The sequence below is a fragment of the Thamnophis sirtalis genome, unplaced genomic scaffold (assembly GCF_051295495.1).
Source record: "Thamnophis sirtalis isolate CommonGarterSnake01/CBP01778 unplaced genomic scaffold, rThaSir2_p1.2 scaffold_2, whole genome shotgun sequence".
Taxonomy (NCBI): domain Eukaryota; kingdom Metazoa; phylum Chordata; class Lepidosauria; order Squamata; family Natricidae; genus Thamnophis; species Thamnophis sirtalis.
The window spans coordinates 83,193,476-83,220,779 of NW_028261382.1; the positions used below are offsets into that span (position 1 = coordinate 83,193,476).

General features: G+C 44.5%; 1 protein-coding gene and 1 long non-coding RNA gene across 2 annotated transcripts; one reads left to right on the top strand and one right to left on the bottom strand.

The window, feature by feature from the left end:
- Positions 1-1,316: 1,316 nt before the first annotated feature.
- Positions 1,317-4,276, bottom strand: ZNF703 (zinc finger protein 703). Its single transcript, XM_014065533.2, has 2 exons — positions 3,797-4,276; positions 1,317-3,038 (listed from the first exon to the last, which is right to left on the bottom strand). The coding sequence occupies exons 1-2, from the start codon at positions 4,079-4,081 to the stop codon at positions 1,572-1,574; spliced, it is 1,752 nt and encodes a 583-aa protein (XP_013921008.2). The 5' UTR covers positions 4,082-4,276; the 3' UTR covers positions 1,317-1,571.
- Positions 1,742-25,185, top strand: LOC148048964 (uncharacterized). Its single transcript, XR_015695565.1, has 4 exons — positions 1,742-1,833; positions 23,759-23,859; positions 24,076-24,114; positions 25,133-25,185. It is a non-coding gene; the product is annotated as an uncharacterized LOC148048964 (long non-coding RNA).
- The last annotated feature ends 2,119 nt before the right edge of the window (positions 25,186-27,304 follow it).

Sequence of the window (27,304 nt, forward strand, 5' to 3'; positions counted from 1 at the left end):
AGCATGGCAGACTGAATCAGCTGTGCTTGCCCAATGCACTAAATCACAAACCACAACCAGAGGACGGATTGATGCATTCGATGACTGTGATCTCCACTTCCACCGTTCAGTCACCTTAAAAAACAAAGGGACTCCGTTCATGGTTTGGCCACCCTTCCGGTTGTTGTCTTTGAATTTTCACGGCCGCCTCGCGCAACCAGCCGGTCAAGGGGACGGTGTAGCGCAGGAAGGCGAAGGGATAATGCAAAAGAGCACACGCGATGGGGTAGATATAGCAAGTATTCATTTATTAACAAAATAAGACTTACCAGGAGGGAGTTCTATTCACCCCAAAAGATCTGCAGCCTTCCGTGCTGCATTAGTTCTGCAATTTGGGGAGGAGTCTCTGCACCTTAACAGCTGTTCCATTCCCACAGGTCAAGAGAAAGTGGGCGATAGGGTCATTAGGGAAGAAGGGGGAGTGATTTTTTTTTTGTGTTGGTTGGGGTTTTTTTGGTACGTAGATTTGAGCCTACAGAGAAAGGTAAAGAGGCCCCCAAGGGCTACGAGCTGGACTTGAGGATCCAGCTTGAAACCAGACTGAGCAAAAGTTCTCCAAGTTCCTCATTTGGCGTATAAGATTGTTCTCTTCCAGTCCCTCAAGGATGCTTGCTAATTTCCTTAAAATTCAGGTCTTTTGAAGAGAGAGAAAAAGCGGGGTGGGGGGTGGGGGTAAAAGGAGGGGAGAGAACAAAAAAGTCAAAGCAAAATAAAATAAAACAAGTTTGAAAGATGGTGGAAGGCTTGCATGCCACTTCTTTTTATGGGAAGGGGTTTCAACTTCACCCCCAAAAATTCCAGTGGTTGGATGCTCTCCTTTTTATTTAGGGCATCCCTCCACTCACTCTGAGAGCACAGGTGATTTGGTTTTTGCATAGGAGGCAGGATGATAGGTTCTATTCAGAACCACCAAGCTCTCGGCACCGCCAGCCCAGTGCCGGCAGCTTCCCCGTCCCAAGGTGAGTCCGATCACCCGTCTTCCGCTTCCGCAGTTAAAACAAAGCCACCAAATAATTTCCCAGATAACCCGACCTCCCCATTTCTTTATTTTTCTTTCTTTCTTTCTCTTTCTTTCTTTCTTTTTTCCTTTCTTTCGACAAAAAAAATATATTTTCCAGTTACTATACAAAAGCCAAAGAAACCGAAACCAAGAATGGAACCAAACTTAAAAAAAAGGGGGGGGATGGTAGAAAAAGCAGGGAGAAGGAAGAAAAGCATTTCGCTGAACATCATGCCAGGCGTTCCTGGGGACCAGGGCAAAGTTTTCTTTAAAAAAATAATATTTAAAGGGGAAAAAAAAAAGAAAATACAGTAAGCTCCCCCCCCCCCCAACATGGATAAAACGTTTTGCTTAAAAAAAGATAAAAGTGGGTCAGATTTTGGAAAAGTGGTGGGGACACAGACGTTTTGCATACCATTGATTCATTGGTGTATTAATGCACTTATTTTCCCAGCTTTAAGCTAACATACAGGAAATAAATACACACTCCCGGAGGCGAGGTCGCAAGAGAGAGAGCGCAGGGCTGCTGGAGTTACTGATATCCAAGTGCAGAGGCTGAGGTCAGTCTTTGGCCATAAAGGGCGTAGGGGGAGTAGTAGGGTCCAGCTGCAGGCAAGGAAGGGACCGGCAAGGTCCCCGCCGTCGGCAAATGGCTTTTGCCGTAGGGATGATAGCGGTTTAGTCCCAAAGTCTGCGGGCTTCTCAACGACAGAGATCCGGGTAAGGAGCTGGGGCTCCCCGGGGCGCCAGGCGGGAGGTGGAGGTGGCAGGACGCAGCAGAGCCCAGCCCCGAGGTAGGATAACCAGCCAAAAGTTTTTCCGCCCCAGGCAGAGTCGTGTGTGTCCTTAAATGGGCCAGGAGTTCCTCGGAGGTGGCAAACCTCTTGTCGCAAGGTCCACCAGCGGACACCCAGTTGCATATGTGGGGCAGCGCGTCGTTCTGCAGCATGAAGCCGTAGGTGTAGAGCGAATGGCCGGAGAGGCTGGGCGTGGCGCTGGAGGTCAGGGCGCTGTGGAGCGGGTGGGTGGGATACACCAGGGGATATCCACTTTTCAGGCTGCCCGGGTCGTGGACGCAGCTGGAGCAGTTGCTGGTGCCCAGGTGGGAGGCGGTGTGGTAGCTCAGGCAATAGGGGTCTCGGCATAATCCCTGCATGAAGGAAGGCGGGGAGGCCCCCGTCAGCGGGCTGGAGCTGGGGGGCTTTCCCGGGAGCCCCAAGCCCCCCGGCAGTTGGCTGCTGCTCACCAGGCTAGGCTTGGTAGGATCTAAGCCGGGTACGAACTGGGAAGGATAACCCGCGTACGCCCCCACGATGGAGCCGTGGTAGCCGATGCCGGAGGGGGGCAAAGGAAACACCGAATGACCCGGCTTGTAAGGAGACACCGGCGCCACGTGGCCGGCCGACGCCAAGGCCGAAGGTTCGGACTTGCGCCCCGAAGCCGCCTCGCTTTGCGTCCCGGGTTCCACGCTGCCGGCGCGCGCCCGGGTACCTCCGGCTCCTGTCGCTCCCTCTGGACTGCCTTTGGCCACGATCTCCGACTCCTTCTTCTCATCCAGGCCTCTGCAGTCCGAGTGCTGCGGGGAATTGCCCCTCGAGCCGCCCGGAGAGGAGGAGGTGGAAGAGGAAGAGGCGGCCAGCGGAGGGAAAGGTGGGCAGGCGGCGCTGGGAACTCGGAAGCCGTTCTTCTCCGCGCCCGAGGCGGCCTGGCTCGGCGGCACGCCGCCGTCTTTCCGCGGATCGCCGCCGCCGCTGCTGCCGCCGCCGCCGCCTTTGGAATACGGCTTGAAGCTCGACTTATCCTCGGCGGGCGCGTCGCCCAGTTGCTTGAGGGTGCTGCCGGCTCCGGCACTGGCGGCGCGGCCGCTTGACTCCTTGTCCGGCCCAGACAGCCCGGCGGCCGCGCCGGAGTTGAGTTTGGAAGCGGGCGGCGGATCCGGCTTGCCGATCTGCGAGCAGGTTTGCGCCAGGAGCGCCAAGGGGCTCTTCTTCGCGTCCAGCTGTAAAAGGAAGGAGAGAGGCGAGGCGAATGAGAAAAGCGGGCCGAGATGGGCTCCCGGATCACAGCGCACCCGAAACTACATCTCCCCTCCCGGGGACAAGAGGTTGCTTTCTGGCAGCTGGAAGTTCCCCGCCACCGTCCTCTAACCGGGCTCCCTTCCTAAGGAAAGCCCTTTTCCTCGGGGTTTAGCTCCTTCTCATCCCCGCTCTAAGGTCATCGGCGACACGGGTTCTGCTTCTTCCGACGTGCAGCCTCCCGCTCCGGAACTCGGAGTCGGTGGACATAAATCCTCCCCAAATGGGACCCTTCTTCTCCCCGGGCTATTCTGCTATAACCCCCTGCATGCGCCCCTTGCACCCTTTTCGAAGGAGCAGAATTAAATCGCGGCGCAAAGTTGGGGAAAAAGGCGCCGAAGATCGCAACGCGTCTTTCTTTCCTCGCTCCCCCCCTCAACCGCCCCTCGTTCTTGCCATCAACAGGCCGGGCAGCCCAATCAATTGGGATTTAAGGCTCGCAAGCAAGCAAGCAAGCGCCCTTTGCCAGCCGTCTACAAAACGGGAGCGCCAGGCAGTGGGGAGCAGGGATCCCCGAACTAAGGGGGAACGGAGAGCGAGATGGAGCTCCCGAAGCGCCGCGGCCCGGGGAAGCAGCCGAGCAAGGAGTTGGGAGCGCGCGGCCGAGACCGAGGGCAGGAGCGGAGGCAAAAAAGGCCCAGCTTGGCCGGCGGGCAAAGGAAGGCTCGGACTTGGCACTGACCTCGATGGGACTGACGGGCGTGGAGGAGAGCGGCTGCAGATATTCCGGGTGCAGGAGGTGACCGCTGTGGGCGCTCAGCATCTTCAGGATCCTGATGGGAAGCCGGTTCGCCTGGCGCAGGGGGTCCTCCGGGGACAGGTGCGAGAACACCGGGCACACGGCTCCGGAAGGCTGGGCTGACCAGGCGGCGGCCGAGCCTTCGCCTCCTCCTCCTCCTCCTTCGCCGCCGCCGCTGCTGCTGGGCGATGTCCTTGCGTTAGATCCAGCGGGCGAACCGCCGCTCATTTGGGGGAGCGAGCCGGGCAGGGCGGGGGTGGGGTAGGGCAGGGGAGGGGGGCAAAGGGGGGGAGAGGCAAGCTCCGCAGCGCAAAAAGCCGGGCAGGGCGCTTTGTGGAAGCGGCGGCGGCAGCAAGGACGACCGCACCGGCCCCAGCGAGAGACGGAGGGGGGAAAAAGCCCTTCCTTTCCCCGAGCTACACGTCAAATAGCTCCGGTCTGCAGCACACTTCAAAGGCACCGGCCTGCCCACCAATCGGGGACGTGCCAAGGACCTCGGGGCGGGGCCATCGGCCGGTGGGGGGAGCTTAGCCTAGTGGAAAGATGAGAAAGTCACTTTTTAATCTCCTCCTCCTCCTCGGGAGCGCCTCGGCCGCCTCCCTGGTTGTTCGCTCTCTCCTGTCGCCTGCTTGCGCAAAGGGCTCGGCCCGGCTCCCGTTTCCAGGGTGGGGGTGAGGGTGAGGGGGGGGGGGAGCCGTGGGCAACGGGGGATGGGTGGGTGGAAAAGCCTGGAGTCCCTTCCCTTCTTCCTTGCTCTCTCCCGATCCCCAAATATCCATTCAAACCCGTGTCCTCTTTCCATATACTACACACACTTTCGTATGTACACACAGGAGAGGCGCACCCAAACACTCACTATTGGCGAGGTTTTAGAAAACGGCATAAAAGAGGGAAGGGAGTGGAGAAAAGGACATTAGCTGCGTGCTGCTGCTGCTATTTCGGCTTCATTTCTAGGTGAAAGATGCTGGATTCGAAGTTATTCATAGCCCAGGAGGCTAAATTCTCCAGGAAGGCAAGTTACGCCATCCCAATGCCAGCCTTAGATGTGGGCTCAGCAGGTAACTTTTAGGGGAAGCCTGTTAAACCTGCGGCCTTGGATCTCAACAATTGCCACCTTCTTCCAACTCAAATTTCAATTTATTTAACTTACTTTTATTAGATTTAGAAAGTTGCCCAACTCCTTAAAACCTGGTTATCTTCCCTCTCAGGTAGATTTTTTCATATATTTTTTTATTACCGAGGATCTTGCCTTAATTGCTTATTTCACCCATCCTCATCCTGTAGAGACTCTTTTTTTGGATTCTTTCTTGGTTATGATGTATCCATTATTCATATCTCCCTTTTTGTTAGAATGCTGGACTACTTCTTGCTAGAACGGTTTCTCCATCTTACCTGATGCTACTGGGTTTTTTTTTAAAAAAAAAACATTGCCTAAATTCTTCACAGTGCTTGATATAATCCTACAGTATCACACCTTCGATGCATTGGATGCATATTTTCATCGCAAAATATTTTTCCATCACTATTGCTCCCCAAGGAAGAAGACCAAAGCATCTCTTCAGGGGTGGTCGCTGTACACCTTTTCATAAGTCCAATCCATCTCTACTATGGGCACAAACCAGCAAAGCTTTTCATAAATCGGAACTGTGTTATCATTACTGGAATTAAAGAATTGAATGTCTGGAAGTCCACAACTTTGCCTTCAAAGATGTTAATTGCCAGGGTTGGAGATGCATTTTAACAGTTACCATAGTTCGTGTGCTGATAGGAATGAGAGTTATCCAAACAGTAAACAGATCAGGCCTCCTTCACCAAAGAAGGAAACTACCTTACAATGAAACACACACACAAGGAAATGAATCAGACTTTTGCTGCCCTAAATTAATGAATACTATTAACCAGCACTCCTAGATGCTTGATTAACTCTTTCTGGTCTTGATCGCAAGGAAGAAAGTGTAACTGCAGAATTATCAGCTCCATCACCACCCCATTCCCTTCCAGTAATAAACTACAAGCTATTCAATCTAATCAAAGGGTAACCTGTAAAGTCTCCTTTGAGTCAAGCTCAGTTCCTGGGAACTGTAGAGACAGATCCATGTACTTTTCGTGATAATGGCACAGAACTGCTTTGATCTTAGAGGCTCTGGAAATGTTTTTTTTCCCTTTCAATTTCTCAGTCCATCTCACAACTTGGGGTAGTATTTCATCAACTACCAGCAGAAGTCTGATTCTGCTTATATTTTTTAAAGCAGCCAAGATTGAAGGCTGCCTTAGAGTGTAACAATCGTATTAGTGGTCCCTACCAGAGGCAATTAAAAAAGTCCCAGCAAACCTTATGATGTTCCTCAAAGAAGGTCGTAGGGACAAAGTAAGAATTCAACCAGAGCTGCTGCTACTCTTCCCTCCCTTTCCTCCTCCTCTTCCTCTCTATATTTTGTAATAGTTTTCTTCTTGAAAAGCTGAAGACAAAATTAGGAGTGGAATCTCCTTTTCTTACAGAAACACTTTTATGCTCCTTCCATCTCCTCCCATTCTCCCAATGGACAATGTGTGTGGGGAAAGATATCTTTCAACAGTTTTCTTTCTCACAAGAAGGCTATACATTTATGCTGAGGTTCACATGAAGTCAGCAGGTCATAAGTCATCCAGCTCTTCATTTACATTTTTGAAAAATGCAAGAATTATCTTTGGAGGTACTACTTAACTTCCATTAGCACATAACAAGTCTAGGGGAAAGGACAGTTGGATTTAAAAAGCCAGGAATGCCAGAAAAATCTGTACATCACAAGGAAATGAAAAGACATCAAATGCTACGTTGGTTTTTTTGTACACTCGTATGAAATTCTTCAGGGCTGCAGGGGAAAAAGTAATCATGGCTTTCCAGATAATAATTCAGTGCAGAGATAGAATCAAGTAATGGTCAGGCAGATTGATGAGCATTGCAGACAAGCAGAAAGAAAGCACGGTTGGCCTCAAAAGCATTGCTACAGGAAGAGCAAAAATATCAACATAAATCATCCATGTGGACTAGACAGTTTTGAAGAAATTCAGCTGGGAGATACTTTACTACATGAACCATCCCCTTGAAAGAAGACTGCAAATCAACAGAAGATCTGGTGAAGATCAGTAGACCTTAATCTCGCACCTTTCCTCCATGATTGTAAGTGGGATTTAAGGTGGGTTAGGGGATTAGCCACAGTATTTCTCACTATCCTCCTTCCTTACAGCAGCAAGACATGTTTCTTGCCATGATATGATATTCCCTTCTATTTGTCTCTAGTTTTCTTTTCTAAATACGCTGTTGTAGCTACTTATCACATTTACTCCTTGGACTGGATTACAGGGTGGGGATGGTGTCGTGTGTCTGGAGTCAATGAACACACAGAATTGTGGTTCTCAACCTGTGGTCCATAGACCCCTGGGGGCCCACCATGTCCCAGAGGGTCTGCAAAGTCTTGAAGAAATGTTCTTATTTGAATCTTGAATTAGGTCTTGGGGGTCTGAGGCCGTGGTTCATGGCCACAAAAGAAATTTAAAATTTAAAGGAGGTGCATGGTGAAGAAAAGGTTAAAAACCACTGACAGAGAATAGAAAATTGCCATAGTGCAGCATCATGTCCATAATGTGAGGATTCTTCTCCTCAGAAGAGAACCTAAATAACTAGAAATTGACACCCCACCCCCCCAATGCCTAAAATAAAAGGGCATTCTGGGGAGTGTTTGATGGCAATAGCACTTAGACTTATACACCCCTTCACAGTGCTTTGCAGTCCTCTCTAAGCAGTTCACAGAGTCAGCGTATTGCCCCCAACAATCTGGGTCCTCATTTTACCCACCTCGGAAGGATGGAAGGCTGAGTCAACCTTGAGTCTGGTGAGATTCGAATTGCTGACAATCAGCAGTCACCAGACGTAGCCTGCAATACTGCATTCTAACGATTGCACCACCACGAATCTGCCTGATGCAGTCCTATTCTTGCTTCCTGCTGGGTTTCCTATGAATGAAGACTTCCAAGCAGAACTTTGGAGCAGAACAAAACAAAGAACCGAGAGTGGAATGTAGGAAGAAGGTGGGCCTTAAATTAGCCACAGTTTTTAAGGGAGGATTTGAAGAATTAGCACCATATATGTCTTCAAACATGAGTTCCATGAATGGGAGGAATAATAGGGGGGACCTCATTTAATGATTACTCTGTTTAACAACTGTTTGCACTTTTATGATGGTGCTGAAAAAGTAGCACTGTGAGTGGTTCTCACATGTAATGATTATCGCAGCATCCCTGTGACCTTGTGAAAGAAATTCAGGTGTTTCACAACCAGTGCTCATTTATAAGCCTTGCAGCATCCTGTGGTCAGCGTGAGTGCCATTTGTGTGTTTCACAATGGGCTTCCAATAAGCCGAGTCAATTGAGCAGCTGAGTAAAATTGCAAACTGTAGTTGTATGAGGTCTCACCGAACATCCCAAGGTGACTGGGATTAACGGTTGAATGGGAATCACTTAATGACGGAATGGGAATTGACATTGTAAGTGACTGTGTCACCAGTCACCATTGTGGTTACTAAGTGAGGACTACCTGTGTTGGGTTGGAACCATATTTAGCGGTGCTTGATTTCCAACCCCACTAAAATTCATGATCAACCATTTCTGTGGCTCTGCTCTGAATGTTGTGTCTGATTCCAACCCATCATCCGCAATTTTGCCAGGTTGACATCTGGAATTCTGTGCTTGGTAGAATTTCTTCCTAGGGGAAGTTGTGAACAACAACTTCTTCCAACAATCAAGTCAGAAGGATTCTTCGTATCTCATATAGGGACCATGTCACAAATGAGGAACTTCTACAAAGAAGTAATTCCCAAGGATTCTCTGAGATAGTGACAGAATGAAGTATGTGTTGAATCCGTGGCACGACATAACCGTGAACGTCAAAAGCGCGCCAACAACACTGCGGCGCTAAAACCGCGATGTCAAAAGCGCGCCGACAACAGCGCGCCAACAACAGCGCGTCGACAGAAGCGCGATTTAACTTAAGGTAAGGTTTAGGGTTAGGTTTAGGGTTAGGTTTAGGTTTAGGGTTAGGTTTAGGGTTAGGTTTAGGGTTAGGTTTAGGGTTATTTTTAGGGTTATGTTACAGCGCGCTGTTGTCGGCGCGCTGTTGTCACACGGTTTTGACGGCGCGGTTTTGTCACCGCGCTTTAGTCACACACGCTTTAGTCTACCGCGGTTTTGTGGTGGAACCGTTGAATCTGTGCTCCACAGGAGTGAGCAAAGTCCAGCCTAGACCACAATCAATTGATTGTATACCAAGTGATGGTGGTGCAGTGTTTAGCATGCAGTATTGCAGGCTAACTCTACCCACAGCCAGGAGTTTGATTCTGACCGACTCAAGGTTGACTCAGCCTTCCATCCTTCTGAGATCAGTAAAATGAGGACCCAGACTGTTGGGGGCAATATGCCATTTAGAGAAGGCTGTAAAGCACTGTGAAGCAGTATATAAGTCTAAGTGCTATCACTATTGCTAGTATCAGATGGTTGGAGAAAAGAGGAAGGTCAAAGGCAGTGGTGGGATTCAAATAATTTAACAACCGGTTCTCTGCCCTAATCACCATCTGGATAGGCGTGGCTCAGTGGTCATGTGACCATGTGGGCATGGCCAACTCAACATCACTCACGTTGATGGGCTCTTTGTCTAAGCTGTTACAATGTAATAAGGGTTAACTGGAGAGGCAGTTTCTGTAAGCAGAGCGATAAAGATTAAGCTAGAAACAACACCAGAATGTTTCCTTCCTGCCTTCCTTACAGGATTAGTCCTGCAAAGTGGGAAAAACAAAACAAAAGGAGGTTTCTTCCAACAACCAGTTCTCCAAACTGCTTAGAAAGTTAACAACCAGTTCTCCCGAATAGGTGAGAACTGGCTGAATCCCACCACTGGTCAAAGGTAACCGTGTGCCAAACATTTCAGGAAGATCTGAAAAATCTCAACCTTAAATGGAAGATGCAGAGACTGTAGCTGTGGACCGAGAACTGTGGAGTACTGGTGGGGCGGTGGCGGCGGCAGCGGCAGCGGCTACTTTAAGTGCTCCCTTGTCTCACAGCCGGGGCCGCTCCAGGCCGCTGGCCGCTGACACGTGCTCCTGCAAGAGCCTCTGGGCAGCGCCGGGAGGCCGCAGAGAAGCTTTGCTCCGTTTTTCACTCAGCCTTCCCCCAGAGGCGATCCGGGACTTCCAGCGGCGGAGCTTGGAGAAGCAGCGGACGCAGGCCGGGACAGCGGGGGGGGGGCAGCGGGGCACTTTGCATCGCGGGAGCCCCCAAGCGCCTTTGCTGCAGACCTGGGCGCTTGGTTGCTCCCGCAATGCAAATTTCCCCCCCCCCCCACCGAGGCCGACCGCTGCCCTGCTGAGCCTCACCAGGTACCAACCTCACCACACGTCACTGGACAAGACATGATGATGGTGGTGGTGGTGGAGGAAGTTGTGATGGCGATGGTGGTGGCAAGGTTTCCATCTCCTCAAACCTTTTGCTTTCCTCTTCTCTTTGTCTTGCTATGGAAGGGGCTTCTTTGGGATAGTTCAGAGGTGGTTTTGAGAATCACAGGCTTGCTCAAATGTAGATGGCAGGGACTGGAGATATGTGGATCGATCCAATCTATGAGACAGCAAGCAGGAAAAAAAGGTGGTGGGGGGGGGAGGAAATCAAAGTGCATTTGAGGTGACGTCATGGCTGTGTTGTAATAAAACCACCTAACAATTACTATAAATGCAGCCTGATCTGGAATAAATTACCCTCTGAAACTCCAGTAAACCTGCCACCATGATTGGCGTGGCAGGCCAGTAAAGACTTCTAATGCAGATTGTTTGACAGTTTCCCATTTCCTTTCATGTCCTTCTAAGTGATAGGGTTGGATTTGCCAATGGGACACCGCTTGGCCATGGCTAGGCTGCATGGCTGGACCGAGAAAGAAAGAGAAACAGGCTTCTGGGTGAATATGTGAATTGATGTTTCACAGAAACTCTTTCCAAGCTTTCCATCCTAGGGCACCAGGACTCAGTTTCTTTTCTACCCCTTCCCCCCTTTTTTCTATCATGGAATAAAGGTTTTGGGTTATAACTACCTCAAAGGGGGGGGGGGGAGAGACCCCTCAGAGCAGAGCAAGCAAGCTGTATAATTAATCATATTAGATCCTGACAGATGCTTTAGTTTGCAACAATGTTGGTATTATTAACAATGTATGGCACTCATTACAGCCACTGCCCACGTGGTTGGATTCTGGGAAGAGAACTTGGCTGCCCCTTCTCTTAGCCAAGGAGGCTTGTCAGCATCAAGTACCACTTCCCCAACCACCATCAATCACCCCACATGTCTGATGTGTCAATTCCATCTTTGGAGATCTTTCCCAAGTCAGACAACAATTCACTTATTTGAAGTGAATTTCAAAAGGGAAATGGAGAATTTCAAAAGGGAAATGGAGACACACGAACACACACACACACACACACGCACACACACGCACGCACACACACACAGGGTTGAGATGAGGGGTCCTTCATGCTTTTTTTTCTTGCAGACATTTCATTACCAAACTAGATAACATCATCAGTGCTAGAAAGGAGTGGGGTATTCTGGGAGAAACTGGGGCCATTTTTCTACTTAAGTAAAGATGTCAAAGCCCACCCCCCCAACCTCCACCTGTCCCCCTGAAAAAAAAAAGAAGGGGAAAAAAGAGAGGAGGAATCATAAAACAAAACTAAAGCTGTTACCAATATATATTAGTCAAAACCCTCGCAACTCTATCCAGCCAATTAGTGTCAGCTGGAATAAAATGTCATCAGAAGATCCAAGATGAGTTGCGTTGAATTAATGTGTATTTAGGGGAATGGTTTCTGCTAATGATGCTCTTCCTTGAAATATTTACAGGTAATCCTCAACTTATGACCACAGTTGAGTCTCAAATTTATTAAATTTGTTAAGTTAGACATTTGCAAAGTGAGTTTTGCCCCATTTTATGACCTTTCGTGTCCCAGTTGTTAAGTGAATCACTGAAGTAGTTCAGTTAGTAATAGGGTCGTTAAGTGAATCTGGCTTTCCCATTGGCTTGTTAGAAGGTTAAAAGAAGGGATCATATGACCCTGGGACATGGTCAGTGGCCAAGTGTCCAAATTTTGATCATGTGAACACAGGGTTGCTGTAAGTGTGAAAAACAGTCATAAGTCACTACTTTCAGTGCTGTTGCAACTTTGGTCACTAAATGAACTGTTGTAAGTGGATGGCTACCTGTATTCTGCTTCTGTGTTGTTTTTCTCACGGATATATTCTCTGGAACCCCTGTCCTTTTTTAAAAAAAAAAAAAACCTTGAATGATAGATATAAAACATCCTTTTTAAGGTCTCAAGTTCAATCCCTGAGATCTCCAGGTAGCAACGGGGACATTTTCATGCTGGAAACCCTGGAGAATTGCCAACAACTAATGGAGACACATTACTGAACAAAAGTGGTCAGCAATTTAATTCCTAGTAGTAAGGCCGATGATGTTTTGTAAATTCTGGGAAATTAAAAAAAAAATGTACAATTGAAAGTGCCAGTTTTTTTTTTTAAAAGAGATTCTTTTTTTTTCCTTCCTAAAAGAGAAAGTAGAATGATTTATAAACATTTCTCAATCTTAACTCAACAGAACATAAGATTCTCCCTCCTATACACACCCAGGCTTTTTGGAATAATCTTGTGTTGTGATTTAATAACTGATTGTCTAACTCTGAGAAATGGCTGCAAGGATGAATAGACTCGGAGAAGGAGTTTGCCTATTTTCCTGCACTATAAGTGCTGTTTACATTTCTCAAGCCTGTAATTTGAATGTAAAAAGCCTATGTTGGCTAAATGGTGCATTCTGTTCTCAAAATGGCTTTCTTCCATTTTCCAAGACTGCGTTTGCAGTGTCCATGCTGTTGCATGCAAAAGCCACAGTTTTATTCTATGGCAATGAAAGCCTACTGATATGAGGAAATATGTCCTGGGGAGAGACAAAACTGCCATTCCATACATGGAGTTATCCCGATCCAAATTATGGCTCAAAAAAATAGCATTTGATATTTGAAATTATTTGGATAGATCAATACTTTTCATTCAAATCAAGAAAACCGTTCAATTGATCCAGAGTTATTTCAATATTTTGAGTTTCTTCCTATTTATTAGCCTGGTGATTTCCATAGTGAAAAATCAATGGAGAAGCCCGTGACATGGGATACAGAGATAAGAAAATGGTGTTGAAGGCTTAAATGCATATTCAATTCCTGACCCAGTCAAAGTATTAAAAAAAAAAATCTGAAACAGATCTTGATTATGGGGAAAGGTTAGAAGAAATTGAATTGTTTGGCTGGATCCAGATGGACCTCTTAGTATGCAATGCAGTTGAATTAGAGTACAAAATTTTACAGAGCATCTAGATCTGTGTTTTTCAAACACTGCTGATTTCAAGTTCTGGAACTGACTTCAACTCTCAGAATTCCCCAGCCAGCATATCAGCTGCTGGGGAATTCTGGGAATTGAAGTCCACCCATCGTAAAGTTATCAGGGATTTAAATTATGCATATCTGTAGCTAACTGGCCATATTTTAACTCCCTTTGTCCATCTTTCATTTGAGTGAAATAATTGGTTTAAGTAAAATGATTCAGAATAAGCATCATTTGCTAAAATTGCAGATCCACTATGTTGTTCAGTTTACTTCAAGCTTAAATATAAATGGTACAGGTAGTTTTTGACTTACCTTAATTGGGACCACAATTTCTGCTAAGCAAGGAGAATGCTACCTGAATCACGTCCAATTTTATGACTTTTTGCCATGGTTAAGTGAACTGCTGCCATTAAGTGACTCAACTGGTCATTAAACAAATCTGGCTTCTCCCAATGACTTTGCTTGTTGGAAGGAAGCAAATGATGATCATATGACTTTAGGATGCTGCAACAATCATAAATATATTCTGGTTGCTAAGCGCCCAAATTTCGATCATGGGGGTGCTTCTGAGCAGGAGGGATGGTCCAACAGTCATAAGTAGGAGGACCACTCATAAGTCACTTTTCCCTCAGCTGTAAGTCACTTTGAAGAGTTACTAAACAAATAGCTGTAGGTTGAGGACTATCTATATTTGGAGCTGAAGTGATTGTTAATTTCTCCCCTATGGTCAGCCAATGCTTCATAGGAGAGCATGGACACTACTTTCCTATTCATTTTTCATGCTGCACAAATTCCAAAGTTCAATAACCTGAGTTATGGAGCTCACTGAATTGCATGCACAGGTTGATCAATCCACTGTTTGCCTGCTCAAAAGTACCACCAATTGGGACGGGGAAAAAGAGATAGAATTGTATACCATGGAACAAAAATGAACATGATAAATATGATAAAGTAAGGAGTATAGATATCGCAGGTTTAAAGCATTTAGAGCAGTGTTTCTCAACCTTGGCAACTTGAAGATGCGAATGCTGGCTGGGGAATTCTGGGAGTTGAAGTCCGTACATCTTCAAGTTGCCAAGGTTGAGAAACACTGATTTAGAGCATAGAAGGACTATCTTGACAGTTTGGAGCTCAATACAAAGCAGATATTTTTCCTACGTTTTTCCCCATAGTATCCTGCCACTGATTCAGTAGTTGTATTAAAGAGTTTCTAGTTGTTCAGATGATTTTTGTGCATATGGTTTATTACATGCTTATTTTCTTTTACTGCTGCATAAAATACAAGTTTATTACTGTTATTGTTTCCCTTTCATTGTTACAACTGTACAACTCCGTTTTGCTCTGCTTGTGTAGAGGTTATTTTAGCTAAACGTTTAAGGAAGAAAGGGAAAGAGGGCACTTGTGTATATACTGTATATGTATGTGTATGTGTATATATTGTATGTATGTATTTATTGTATGTGTGTATATATTTTATTTATTTATTAGAATTTGTTAAACAAAAACAAGAATAAGGATAAAAGAAAAAGTACAATGACAGGGATGATAGGCACGACTGTGCACTTCTGCACACCCCCTCTACTGACCACTTAAGTATGGAGTAAGGTCCACGGAAGTCAATTTGCAACTGAAACTGAAAATTTGTAGCTGAGACAACTGGATCAGGTAGAGCATTTCAGACCATTTACACACACACACACACACACACACACACACACACACACTCACGTGTGTGTGTGTGTATTTATTTTCGTAGATTTTCACGGGTGTAGGTATGCTGGTCTTGTTGTATTTGGGTCTTTTCCCGTGTAAGATTGAGATTGTCTTAGGTACGTTTTGGCGAGGTTTCACTCGCCATCTTCAGGCTGGTGTTTTGTGCTTAAAGCGTGGTCGGAGCTGCCGTCTTTCTATAAATCTTGGTGAGGGTGTGTGGAGTGCTGGTTTTGTTTCAGTAAGTGGATTGATTGGCTGTGTGGTTGTATCATGATTGGTAGATTGGCGCTGGTTGGTGCTGGCTGTGTGTCCGTTGTTTTGTGTTGTAATGGCCTGGGTGGTGGGTGGGGCTCATTTGTTGAAACCAGCCCTAGTCAACAAACGAGCCCCAACCATCACCCAGGCCGTTACAACACAAAACAACAATGGACACACAGCCAGCACCAATCAGCACCAATCTACCACATGGTAGATACAACCACACAGCCAATCAATCCACTTACTGAAACAAAACCAGCACTCTACACCCCCCCTCACCAAGATTCATAGAAAGATGGCAGCTCCGACCACGCTTTAAGCCGAAAACACCAGCCTGAAGATGGCAAGTGAGACCTTGCTGAAACGTTGCCAAGACAATCTCAATCTTACATGGGAAAAGACTTGAATATAACAAGAGCAGCATATATATGTATGTATATATATTTGTATATATTGTATATATGAATGTATATATGTATATGCCAGTGGTGGGTTTCAAAAATTTTTGGAACCTACTCTGTGGGTATGGCCTCCTTTGTGGGAATGGCTTGCCGGCCATGTGACCTGGTGGGAGTGGCTTGCCGGCCATGTGTTCTCTCTCTCTCTCTCCTTCTTTTTGTCTCTCTGTCCCTTTTTTCTTTTTTTCTTTCATCTCTCACTCTTTCTTTTTTATTTACTTATTTCTTCCTTTCTTTCTCTTTTTCTCTCTCTCTGTGTCAGTCTGTCTGTCTGTCTGTCTGTCTCTGTCTGTGTGTGTGTGTGGCAGTGGTGGGTTTCAAAAAATTTTGGAACCTCTTCTGTAGGTGTGGCCTGCTTTCCGGTTCGACTGGTGGAACCTCTTCTAACCGGTTCGGTAGATTTGACGAACCAGTTCTACCGAATAGGTGCGAACTGGTAGGAACCCACCTCTGGTATATGCATATGTATTTTGTATGTGTATATGTATATGTATATATTGTACGTGTGTATACATATATATTTCCAGTAAATTGATTGTTTAAATATTTAGAGCAATGCATGGGAGTCTAGCCCATCCATTCCCCACTTCCCAAGCTGCACTTTGACCTTGATTCCTGTTTGCAAAATCCAAGGCATGGATGTGGGATGGAAGGGTCAGCCTTTGTGTTCAGTATCCTGTTGTTAAGATCACACCTGTGCTTTTAAAGAAACACTCCATTAAGAAAGATACTGTAATTTGGGGAGGTCAAATTCTTTCTGTTACGAAGCTGGTACTGATAGGTTAAGAGAGGAAGGGGCTGCTGCTGCAGACTTCCTGCAAAATTTCCTGGTGCTTTGATCAGCCACTTCCCTCTTGAGGTCCCACTATTCTCCATTTGGTTTCATTCATTACTTCCCGTCTTTCTAGTGCTATTCGGACTTTCCTTCTGCCGAGTCCACTCCATAGAGTGCCCCCCAAGCCCAACGTTTCTGTTGTTGCAAGTTTCCAGAATGTTCCTATTCTGAGAATTGCAAAATGCAAATTCCACATTTGCAAAGGAGGAGTTCTCCTCCCTAAAACCTCTGCTGGGCATCAAACTGAGGAAAGGTCAGATAGGCTGTAAAACCGAGAAAAGAAAAGCTTTCCATGTTCTCCATTTTTCTCTCTTGATTTTCTTCCTAACAGTCTTCCTCTACGAAACTATAGTGATGCGCTTGAAAAGAAAGAAAAAAACAAAACAACAAGCTGCACAAAACACTTCAAGAAATTCAAAAATATTTCAGCTGTGGTTGTGGAGAAGTAACAGGCCTGTGTATGGCATGCTGTTTTAAGAAAAGATAAACATTTCATCTTTAAGGCTTGGTTTTATGATTAAGTTAGTTAGTTTAGTTTTTTTAGTTTTTAATATTTATAGGCCGCCCTTTTCCCTGAGGGGACTCAGGGCGGCTTACATAAAATAGGGAAGGGAGGGTACAAGACAATAAACGCAAAACAATACATAAGAGTAAAATAGTACACAACATTCATTCATCATTCGGGTGAGGACAGATTATCTTTATCCCCAGGCCTGACGGGCTAGCCAGGTCTTAAGGGCTGTGCGGAAGGTCTGGACGGTGGTGAGGGTACGAAACTCCACGGGGAGATCGTTCCAAAGGGTCGGAGCTACTACTGAAAAGGCTCTCCTCCGTGTGGTTGCCAGTCGACACTGACTGGCAGATGGAACTCGGAGGAGGCCTAATCTATGCGATCTAATTGGTCGCAAGGAGGTAATTGGCAGGAGGCGGTCTCTCAAGTACGCAGATCCACTACCATGAAGGGCTTTATGAGTGACAAGTAGCACCTTGAAGCGCACCCGGAGATCAACAGGTAGCCAGCGCAGCTCGCGGAGGATAGGTGTTATGTGGGCGAACCGAGGTGCACCCACAATCACTCGCGCGGCCGCGTTCTGGACTAGCTGAAGTCGCCGGATGCTCTTCAAGGGCAGCCTTGCCCTTGAAGGTCCTTACAATCCATCCACTAAGTCCTTACAATCCATCCACTAGAAATTGGTAAGAAAAGAATTTAGGTTAGCCCAATTCAGCTGCTATGTATGCTCATGGTGGGATTAAAAACATACATCTCTGTGTGTGCTGAGATTGTGGGCCCACATACAACCCCATTCTATAATTTTATTTATTTATTTCTATCTATCCTGCCTTTATTATTTTTACAAATAACCAATGTTGTGTACTACAGTTTCCTCTCTGGTCCGTTTGGCTAGGGGGGCATGTCCTTGTTTCTGATTGGTTACCTGTTTGACAGCTGGGGTATATAAAGAGTTGTCAAACAGGGCTCCTCCAATTTTTCCCATAACAACAACCCTGTGAGGTGTGCTGGGCTGACAGAGAATGACTAGCTCTCTGTCATCCAGCTGGCTTTCATGCTTAAGGCAGGACTAAAACTCACAGTCTTTCTAGCCTGGTGCCTTAACCACTAGATCACACTAGCTCTACATCTGAATCTCCATATTGTTCCTTTATGCCAACCCTGCTACGTAGACCAAAGCAGAAAATCAACTCCGCAGGAAAACCAAAACTACGTTGATTGAGATTGGCTATAATAACAACTCAATCTTGGAATTGTGCTGTGCATCCCTCCTTCTTAAGCCCCAGTGAATCGAGCAGGTGTTTTCTGGAGCCGCTCCCAGGTTAATAGCAACAGCACTAAAGACTTATATACCGCTTCATGGTGCTTTACAGCCCTCTCCAAGCAGTTTACCAAGTCAGCATATTGCTCCCAACAATCTGGGTCCTCATTTTACTGACTTCGGAAGGATGAAAGGCTGAATGAACTTTGAGCCAGTCAGGATTGAATTCCTGGCAGCAAGCAGTGAGTTAGCCTGCAATACTGCCTTCTAACCACTGCACCATCTTGGCTCCTGATGTTATCTTGCTTCTCATGACTTCAAAGTATGCTTCAGCCCTCTTTGCCTAGATCACAGTTCTTGCATACTTCTGTCAAGGTGACCTTCCTTACTCTCTACTCTGTGATAGAGCAAAGTAATGCAGAGTAATCTGTGCCCTGCAGCTTTGTTGCTCAAGGTAAGCAAGCATCAAGAGGGCTCCTCACACAGGTTACATCTAGAGCAGTGTTTCTCAACCTTGGCAACTTGAAGATGTCTGGACTTCAACTCCCAGAGTTCCCCAGCCAGCATTCGCTGGCTGGGGAATTCTGGGAGTTGAAGTCCAGACATCTTCAAGTTGCCAAGGTTGAGAAACACTGCTCTAAATGCTTTAAACCTGCAATATCTATACTCCTCACTTTATCATATTTATCATGTTCATTTTTGTTCCATGGTATACAATTCTATCTCTTTTTCCCCATCTCAATTGGTGGTACTTTTGAGCAGGCAAACAGTGGATTGATCAACCTGTGCATGCAATTCAGTGAGCTCCATAACTCAAGTTATTGAACTTTGGAATTTGTGCAGCATGAAAATGAATAGGAAAGTAGTGTCCATGTTCTCCAAAAGTCCATGCACAAAAGTCATCTGAACAACTAGAAACTCTTTAATGCAACTACTGAATGAGTGGCAGGATACTATGGGGAAAAACGTAGGAAAAATATCTGCTTTGTATTGAGCTCCAAACTGTCAAGATAGTCCTCCTATGCTCTAAATCAGTGTTTCTCAACCTTGGCAACTTGAAGATGTCCGGACTTCAACTCCCAGAATTCCTCAGCCAGCATTCTCTGGCTGGGGAATTCTGGGACTTGAAGTCCAGACATCTTCAAGTTGCCAAGGTTGAGAAACACTGGTCTAGAGCCTATTTTCAGTTAATGAGACGCAGAGAGAGGTGGAAGTGAGGAAAGTGGTGCCCACTCATCTCACCCTGCTCTGGAATCCAATGCTTGGAATGACAACTTTGCGGTGATTCATGGCAGTGCTGGCCTAGCCTGCTCAAATTAAGGCCTGAGTCAGGGCCATCTTCCACTTAGCTCAGACTGCTGGACCCTAGGCTAGAACAGATCATATATCAGCTCTTCGACTTAATGGAACAAAGATGACTCAAAGGCTTTTCGGAGGAGAGGCTTCATTTGCTCTTGGATGTTTGCTTCACGCCTTTTATTTTATGGATAAATCATCATCTATTAGCCTTTCTTGAAAGAAGTTGACAGCAGCCTTTACTCAAATCACAACAGTCCTTTTCGGCTGACTTGGTGGAAGAAAACGTGTGTCAGCAATTCTCTCTGGCCCTCCCCAACCCCCCTCTTTTTTTTTTTGCAAGTTCTACCTTGCAATTTAGAAGAGGCTCGTTTTTTTTTCTCCCTGCTAAATAAGTGCAGCCTAGAGACAATCTTATTTATTGTAGAAGACATGTTTTAAAACAACTGACAAAATGGCAAGCTCTAAAATGACAAGCAAAATAGTGGGTTGTTTTTTTTAACGATTGCATGGATTTCTGGCATGGATAAAAATAGTGAGTGCATTTGAAAACTGCAATTAGATTTAATATTATTATTATCTTAAACGAAAAGAGGAAAGGTTTGGATATTGGATAAGGTTACCAGCAAACCTGCAGAATTCAGGCTGGGTGAACATTTTGGACTTATAGTTCAAGTAAAGAAGGAATAGAATGGCCTGTTCTGAGCTGCAAAAATAAATAAATCTGAATGGCCAATGGATAGCAACAAAGAATTCAAATTTCCTGCATCTCTTTTCTGCCATTTATTCGTCATCTGGAGTTAAATAGCTTTAGAGACGGTCTTATTCACATATTGACCATTTCAACTTTTCAAGTTTCAAGTTGGTAGAAGTTCCATCATAGGCTGCCATTTTAATGTCTGATTTCTACTGTGCTTTATGAGGTATGGGAAGAGAAGATCTTTATAACCTTCTCTCCTAAAGAAGTAGATGTTGTTCAGATTCTGCAGAGTTTTCTATTTCTAAGGGTTTCTCCAAAGAGAATTCCTCCAAGCAACTTGAGATATATATTCTCGGGATACCATGAAATCTAGGACATGCATAGATATTTCCAAGACCATGGAGCAGCGGGGGAGGGTTGAATGGAAATTGCTGGAATTATCAGCAGAAAGGAAGGAGTAGAAACACCATGTTCAAGATACTTGGTTTGGGAGGGCCATACAAGATGCTAAATCTGAGTTAGTATGTTTTGATTCTATATATTTATATCAGATGTTATGTCCGAGCAAATAAACCACAGTATAGGCTAAGATGGTGGCCTGGTTCAAGAAGAGTACTAAAAAAAAAAGGCTGCTGGGTTTCTGCAACATAATCTCCAATGACCATTTCAGCTTTCTTTAGTACAGCATTTCTCAACTTTGGTGGCTTGAAGAAGTCTGGACTTCAATTCCCAGAATTCCCTGATTGACATACGTCAAATCCCTAGGGGATTCTGGGATTTGATGTACATACATCTTCAAGCCACCAAAGGTGGAAAACACTGTTCTGTTGTCAGACAAATCCGGGAAATGCCATCATGAGCCAATGAGATTATTTTTTTTAAAAAGGAGGGTGGATGGAAAATGTTGGGAAGCCTGGGATCTTGTTGATGAAAGATTTTTGGGTGCCAGAGATGCAGTTGTTCAGGGTCATGATAATGAATTTGGCTCAGCTTGGAAATGAGCTGGTGTCATTTTTCAGGCTGTGGGTGGATGGCATGGCTATTCTTAACACTAACTGATAGCCACCGGATAACAAGTCATACAGTTTCAATTCTTGGTTGTTCTCTTCTCAGTCCGGTGATTAACATTAAAGACCTGTGTGAACATTGTGGGTTGTGGGGGGGGGGTGTGTGTGGTGTGGAGCAGGGAGGGACAAAGAGGTGAGATTTATTTATCTTTTTTTTTCTTCCCCTCCTTCCATTCCCTTGATGTGTGATTAACAGCTGTTTTTCTTTGTGGCAAAGCAGTGGGATCTTCCTGTTGTTGATGTAATGGAGATACTTCCTGGTGTGAAATTCTACAGGATGGATTGTACAAAGGGGAGGGTGAACTCAAACACACTTATCAAAGTGCTTTTGAGAAAAAGAAAAGAAAAGCACTCTTCTATTCTGTGGGGACAGGCAACAGATCAAAACACACACGGAGTGCTTGACACCAGGTCAAAGTGACATGAGTTAATGATAGTTTTTGTGTGCTTTCTTTTTTTAAAGAGAAAGAGACTCTTTTATGAGGCAACGATGCTCTTAGAAAATGCAACTGGGTGACTGTAATTTAAGAACCCTTTTTTCCCCTCTGTAAAATTTAATTATTGTGTTCTGTGTAGTATTTACATGCATGGTTGTAACTTCAGGTCATCAGTCCAATTGTCCCAGCACTGGAGGTTTCAGAAAGTAATGATTTTCTCTGTAGAACAATAATAGTACAGAAGAGGGAAGCATAATCTGATATCCTAGCTCTATACAACTAAATGTAGCCATTCCAAGTGGCAATTGTTAAATGCATAAGTAATAATCTGATTCATTCAGACCCGTCTACTATACAGTACATGCAGGTGTGAATCAGCTCCCAGAATTCTCAGCAAATGCTGTGCTGTCTTGGAAGTTCTGGGATTTGAAACATATGCAAAAAGGGGTTTCCATATAAAAAAATCCAATAAAAATACAGCAAAGACAAAGTTATATTGCAAATACATCATATGAAATTAACATGAAACCAGAACAATTCCAGTTGTTCCATTCAGTTCATATTACTAGGATCATGATATGTTAGCAAAAAGAAAGTGTCTTGGGGTACGGTGGTCTTTAAAGACAAATCAAGATAGTAGGGTACTTCTTTCAACGTATGGAAGTTTCATAATTTAGGGGTCACCACTAAACAGGCTTTAGCACTATCTATGATTTCCTTTTATCAATCCTAGATAATCTGTTTTAAAATAATTAAGCTTGGTCCCTAGAGTAACATAGAAGTAACTTTCTATTTAAGTCACTATCTCCAAATCTTAAACCTAGGATTTAACCAGCGGGACTGGTCTTTACTGATCCTTTAAATATTATGTCAAAAGCTGTACTAAAACTCATTTAATCCAATTTTCTGGATCATACAATGGTTTGTTAGAAGCATTTAGAAACCTTGATAATATATTATAATATATTAATATATTTCCCCATGAACTGAATCCCCCAAACTAGTAACATTTATGAGTCAATTTTCCATGAATTTGTCCATCCCATCTAAATTGCCATCAACACCATCTTTATTTAATCTGCCTAACTGTTTTCTAAAGACATCTAATTTGGTTGCCAGTAAAGTTCAACTATGCATTGAAGCTCTTTAACAGATTACAGAGTTGAAGGTCATCTGGTCTAACACCCCCCCACCTAATCAGGAGACCCTAACCATTTCTGACAAATGGCAATCCAAACTCTTCTTGAAAGCCTCCAATGATGAAGCGCCCACAATTTCTGAAGACAAGCTGTTCCATTGGTTGATTGTTTTCAGTGTCAGGAAATTTCTCCTTATTTCTAGGTTATCTCTCATTGATCAGTTTTCATCCATTATTCCTTGTCTGGTCTTTGGGTGCCTTGGAAAATAGCTTGACTCCTTCCTTTTGGTAGCATCCCTCAAATATTGAAACACTTGAAATTCTTAATTTTATCAGGCCATTGGTTGGAACCCTGACATATGTCTCCCCTCGTCCTTCTCTTCACTGGACTAGCCACGCCCATCTCCTGTAACTGTTCTTCATATGTTTTAGTCTCCTGGTTGCTCTTCTCTGCACTTTTTCTAGAATCTCAACATATTTTTATAGTGTAATGACCAAAACTAAATGCAATATTCTAGGTGTGGTCTTAGGCTTTATAGAGTGGTATTAGTTCCTCACTTGATCTTGATTGTACCCCTCTTTTAATGCAATTTAAGATTGCATTGGCTTTTTTGGCTGCCACTACACACCGCTGACTCATATTTAATTGATTGTCCACTAAGACTCCAAGATCCCTCTCACGTTTACTGCTAGTAAGCTTGGTTTTACCAGCCTATATGTGTAGTTTTGGTTTTTCTTGCCTAAGTGTAAGACTTTACTTTTCTCTACATTGAATTTCATTTTGTTAGATAATGCCCAGTGTTCAAGTCTGTCAAGATCCACCTGGATCTTGAGCTTATCATCTAAGTTGTTGGCTATTCCTGCCAGCTTAGTATCATCTGCAAATTTGGTAAGTTCCCCTTCTATTCCCTCATCTAATTCATTTATGAAGATATTGAAGAATATTGGGCCTAAGATGGAACCTTGTGGTACCCCACTGCTTACTTCTCTCCATGTGATGTAGTACCATTAAGGACTACTTGTTGAGTACAGTTTGTCAGACAGTTATGAATCCATCTGGTGGTGATGCTATCTATCCCACTTTTTCTAGCTTCTCAAGAAGTAGGTTGTGGTCTACTTTGTCGAATGCCTTGCTGAAGTCTAAGTATATTATGTCCACGGTATTTCATCAGTCTACTAATTTAGTCCCTGTGTTGAAGAATGAAATAAGATTGGTTTGGCATGATCTGTTTTTAACAAACCCATGCTGGCTGCTAGTTATTACTTTACTCGTTTCTAGATGTTGGCAGATCTGTTTTTTTATTATCTACTTTTTATGAACCTTGGCTTTTGCTGCATAGATAGCCCTAAGCTCTCACATTGTGTGTGAAGGAAAATCTCTCCATCTACACTTTTCGCACATGGTTTAACATAAGTGTATCATTCCTCTTACTCACCTTTGTTCTAAACTAAATGCTTAGTAACCGTAGTCTTCCCTTATGGAGCAGATGCTGGAATCCTCTAACCATTTTGATTGCCCTTTTGGTGCTTTCAGGTCTAGTTTGATTAATGTCTTTGACTTGGTTTTGATACCAGGTAACTTTATGGAGACATATTCATCATTCTGATCTGCTTTAGATCTGATTCACAGTTCTTCAAGGAAATTTCACCAATCTCTTTGGTCCCATCTAGCTTTACAATATTATTATGGAGTGATTGCATGGCTTTAGTTGTTTCACCATAACAGTCCACAATATGCCAAGTGCAGCTTCATCATAAACTTTTAGAAAATCGGAAATACAGTGAAACTTGATCTGACTACCACTTTTAGTGCTGAAACTTTGAGGAAATAACTAAAGCCCTGCAGTGGTGAATTGAATTGCAGAATGAGACCAGTATACTTACATACTTGAAGCATAAAAGTTCTGTGGTCTCTCTCATTTGTGACTCCTCCCTGTTTTAAAAGCTACTTTGCCCTAAAATGCAGATAGCATATGCTAGCCTGAAACTGGGTGTACAGTAGTTTCTAATCATGGGTTTACATGGAATAAATATTGCTAAACAATTTGGTACAATGAATGAACCAGCCACCATCTTGCTCCATGAAAAATTCCCTCAAGCTTCCTGCTGTTGAGCTACTGATATAGTTGTCTTGGAAATTATTGTTCTCTTTTTTTAAACAGAATTTGAATGCTGTTGTTCCTTGCTTCCACTCACAATGATTCTGGGAAAGAAGGTAGGCCATAGCAATTGTAAGTGCCATAAGATCCTCCAATATGCTTTACAGCCAAAGGAATTTGAAGTTATATCTTTCCGTGACCCGACAAATGTGCGCTCGACTAAAGTGCGCCGATGAAACCGCGTCGCCAAAACCGCGCCGTCATCAACGCGGTGACAACAGCGGGCCGACAGAAGCGCGATTTAAGTTAAGGTAAGGGTTAGGTTCAGGGTTAGGTTCAGGGTTAGGTTCAGGGTTAGGTTCAGGGTTAGGTTTAGGGTTAGGTTTAGGGTTAGGTTTAGAGCGCGCTTCTGTCGGCGCACTGTTGTCAGCACACTTCAGCGCTAATTCGTTGGCGTGGTTTAGAACTCGCGGTTTTGTCATCGCAGTTTAGTCGGGCGTGCTTTTGTCGGTTGCCCTTTTGTCGGTGAACCAGATCTTTTTGTTTGAAGATTTCCTTCCTATCACAAAGGAAGGGAGTTAAAGGAGGAGGGGAAGGGGAGGAAGGAAGGAAGGAAGGAAGGAAGGAAGGAAGGAAGGAAGGAAGGAAGGAAGGAAGGAAGGAAGGAAGATGGATAAGGGAAAAAAGGGCAAAGGGCACTTTTGATGGGCAGATGTTGTCCTTTCTTTTACTTAGTGAAAACAGTAGTAGGTCATAAATAAGGAAGTGCGAATTCTGTTGATCACACTGAGAAATCCTTGGTTGTGAGAGTGAAAACTTTCCTTTCTTACCTTCTTCCTATCTTGCTGATCCAATAAGCAGGTTGCCTTCAGCTCTGTGCATTGAAGGAAACCATTCATTACCAGCCTACAAACTCATATTACATGCAAAACCGTAAAGCAATCATACAGCCTGTCTCCATCCGTCTTTGAAAAAAAAAACGGTCACATTTTTCATGCCATCTTTTGTTTATTATTCTATTGCAGATGGAGCCAGAAAGCTTAGAACTGTGCTGAATGTTTTCCATGATGAGGAAAGGCCAATGGTTTGGCAACAGTTGGAAAAGGAGGGTGGTGGTGGTGGTGGGGACAGCTTACACAATTAGCAGACAGTGGTGGTGTCTGGACAACCATTCTAAAGCGTCTCCAGGTAACTCCTGTCATTGAAAAAGGTTAAATAGCAATAGTATTTAGACTTATATACCACATCACAGTGCTTTGCAGCCCTCTCTAAGCAGTTTGCAGAGTCAGCATATTGCCCCAAACTATCTGGGTACACATTTTACTGATCTTAGAAGGATAGAAGGTCAATTCAAATTTGAGGCAGTGAAAAACAAACTGCTGGCAGCCGGCAGTCACCAGAAGTAGCCTGCAGTACTGCATTCCAACCACTGCACCACCATGGCTCTAATCCCTGTTAGCTATGAAGAGGGCAGCTCCTGAAGAAGTCTTCTTCTCAAGTGGGGGATTGGACTAGAAGAACGCCAAGGTCCATTCCAACCTTATTATTCTTTGTTCAAGTTATTGATCTATTCCTACATACAACCTTACGAGGAAAATATAACTTTGAACCCAGAGCAAGGAAGTGAGCAAGGGCAGTAGCTATTCTATATTTAATTTCTTTGAATTTTATTAACATTACATTTTGTGAGTTATGTATCATATGTGTATGGCTGACCATCTCTTAACAACATGGGATGTTAACCTAGGTAGATTAATACTATCTAGAACATTAACATGATACTATAGGTACCAGTGGTGAGATTCATTATTTTTTTACTACCGGTTCTGTGGGCATGGCTTTCAAACTTTCAAAATTTCTGCTACCAGTTCTACAGAACCTGTCAGAACTGGTTGAATACCACCTCTGATAGGTATCCTGTAAATTGAGAAGAATGGAGCCAGTTGGATGCAGAGGTGAAGACACCAAACTACTGTAGATACTGGGAGATTGTGATTTCTAGTCCCATCTTAGACTCAAAATTTAGAGGCCGAGGTGGCGCAGTGGTTAAATGCAGCACTGCAGGCTACTTCAGCTGACTGCAGTTCTGCAGTTCGACTGTTCAAATCTCACCGGCTCAAGGTTGACTCAGCCTTCCATCCTTCCAAGGTGGGTAAAATGAGGACCCGGATTGTTGTTGGGGGCAATATGTTGACTCTGTAAACCGCTTAGAGAGGGCTGAAAGCCCTATGAAGC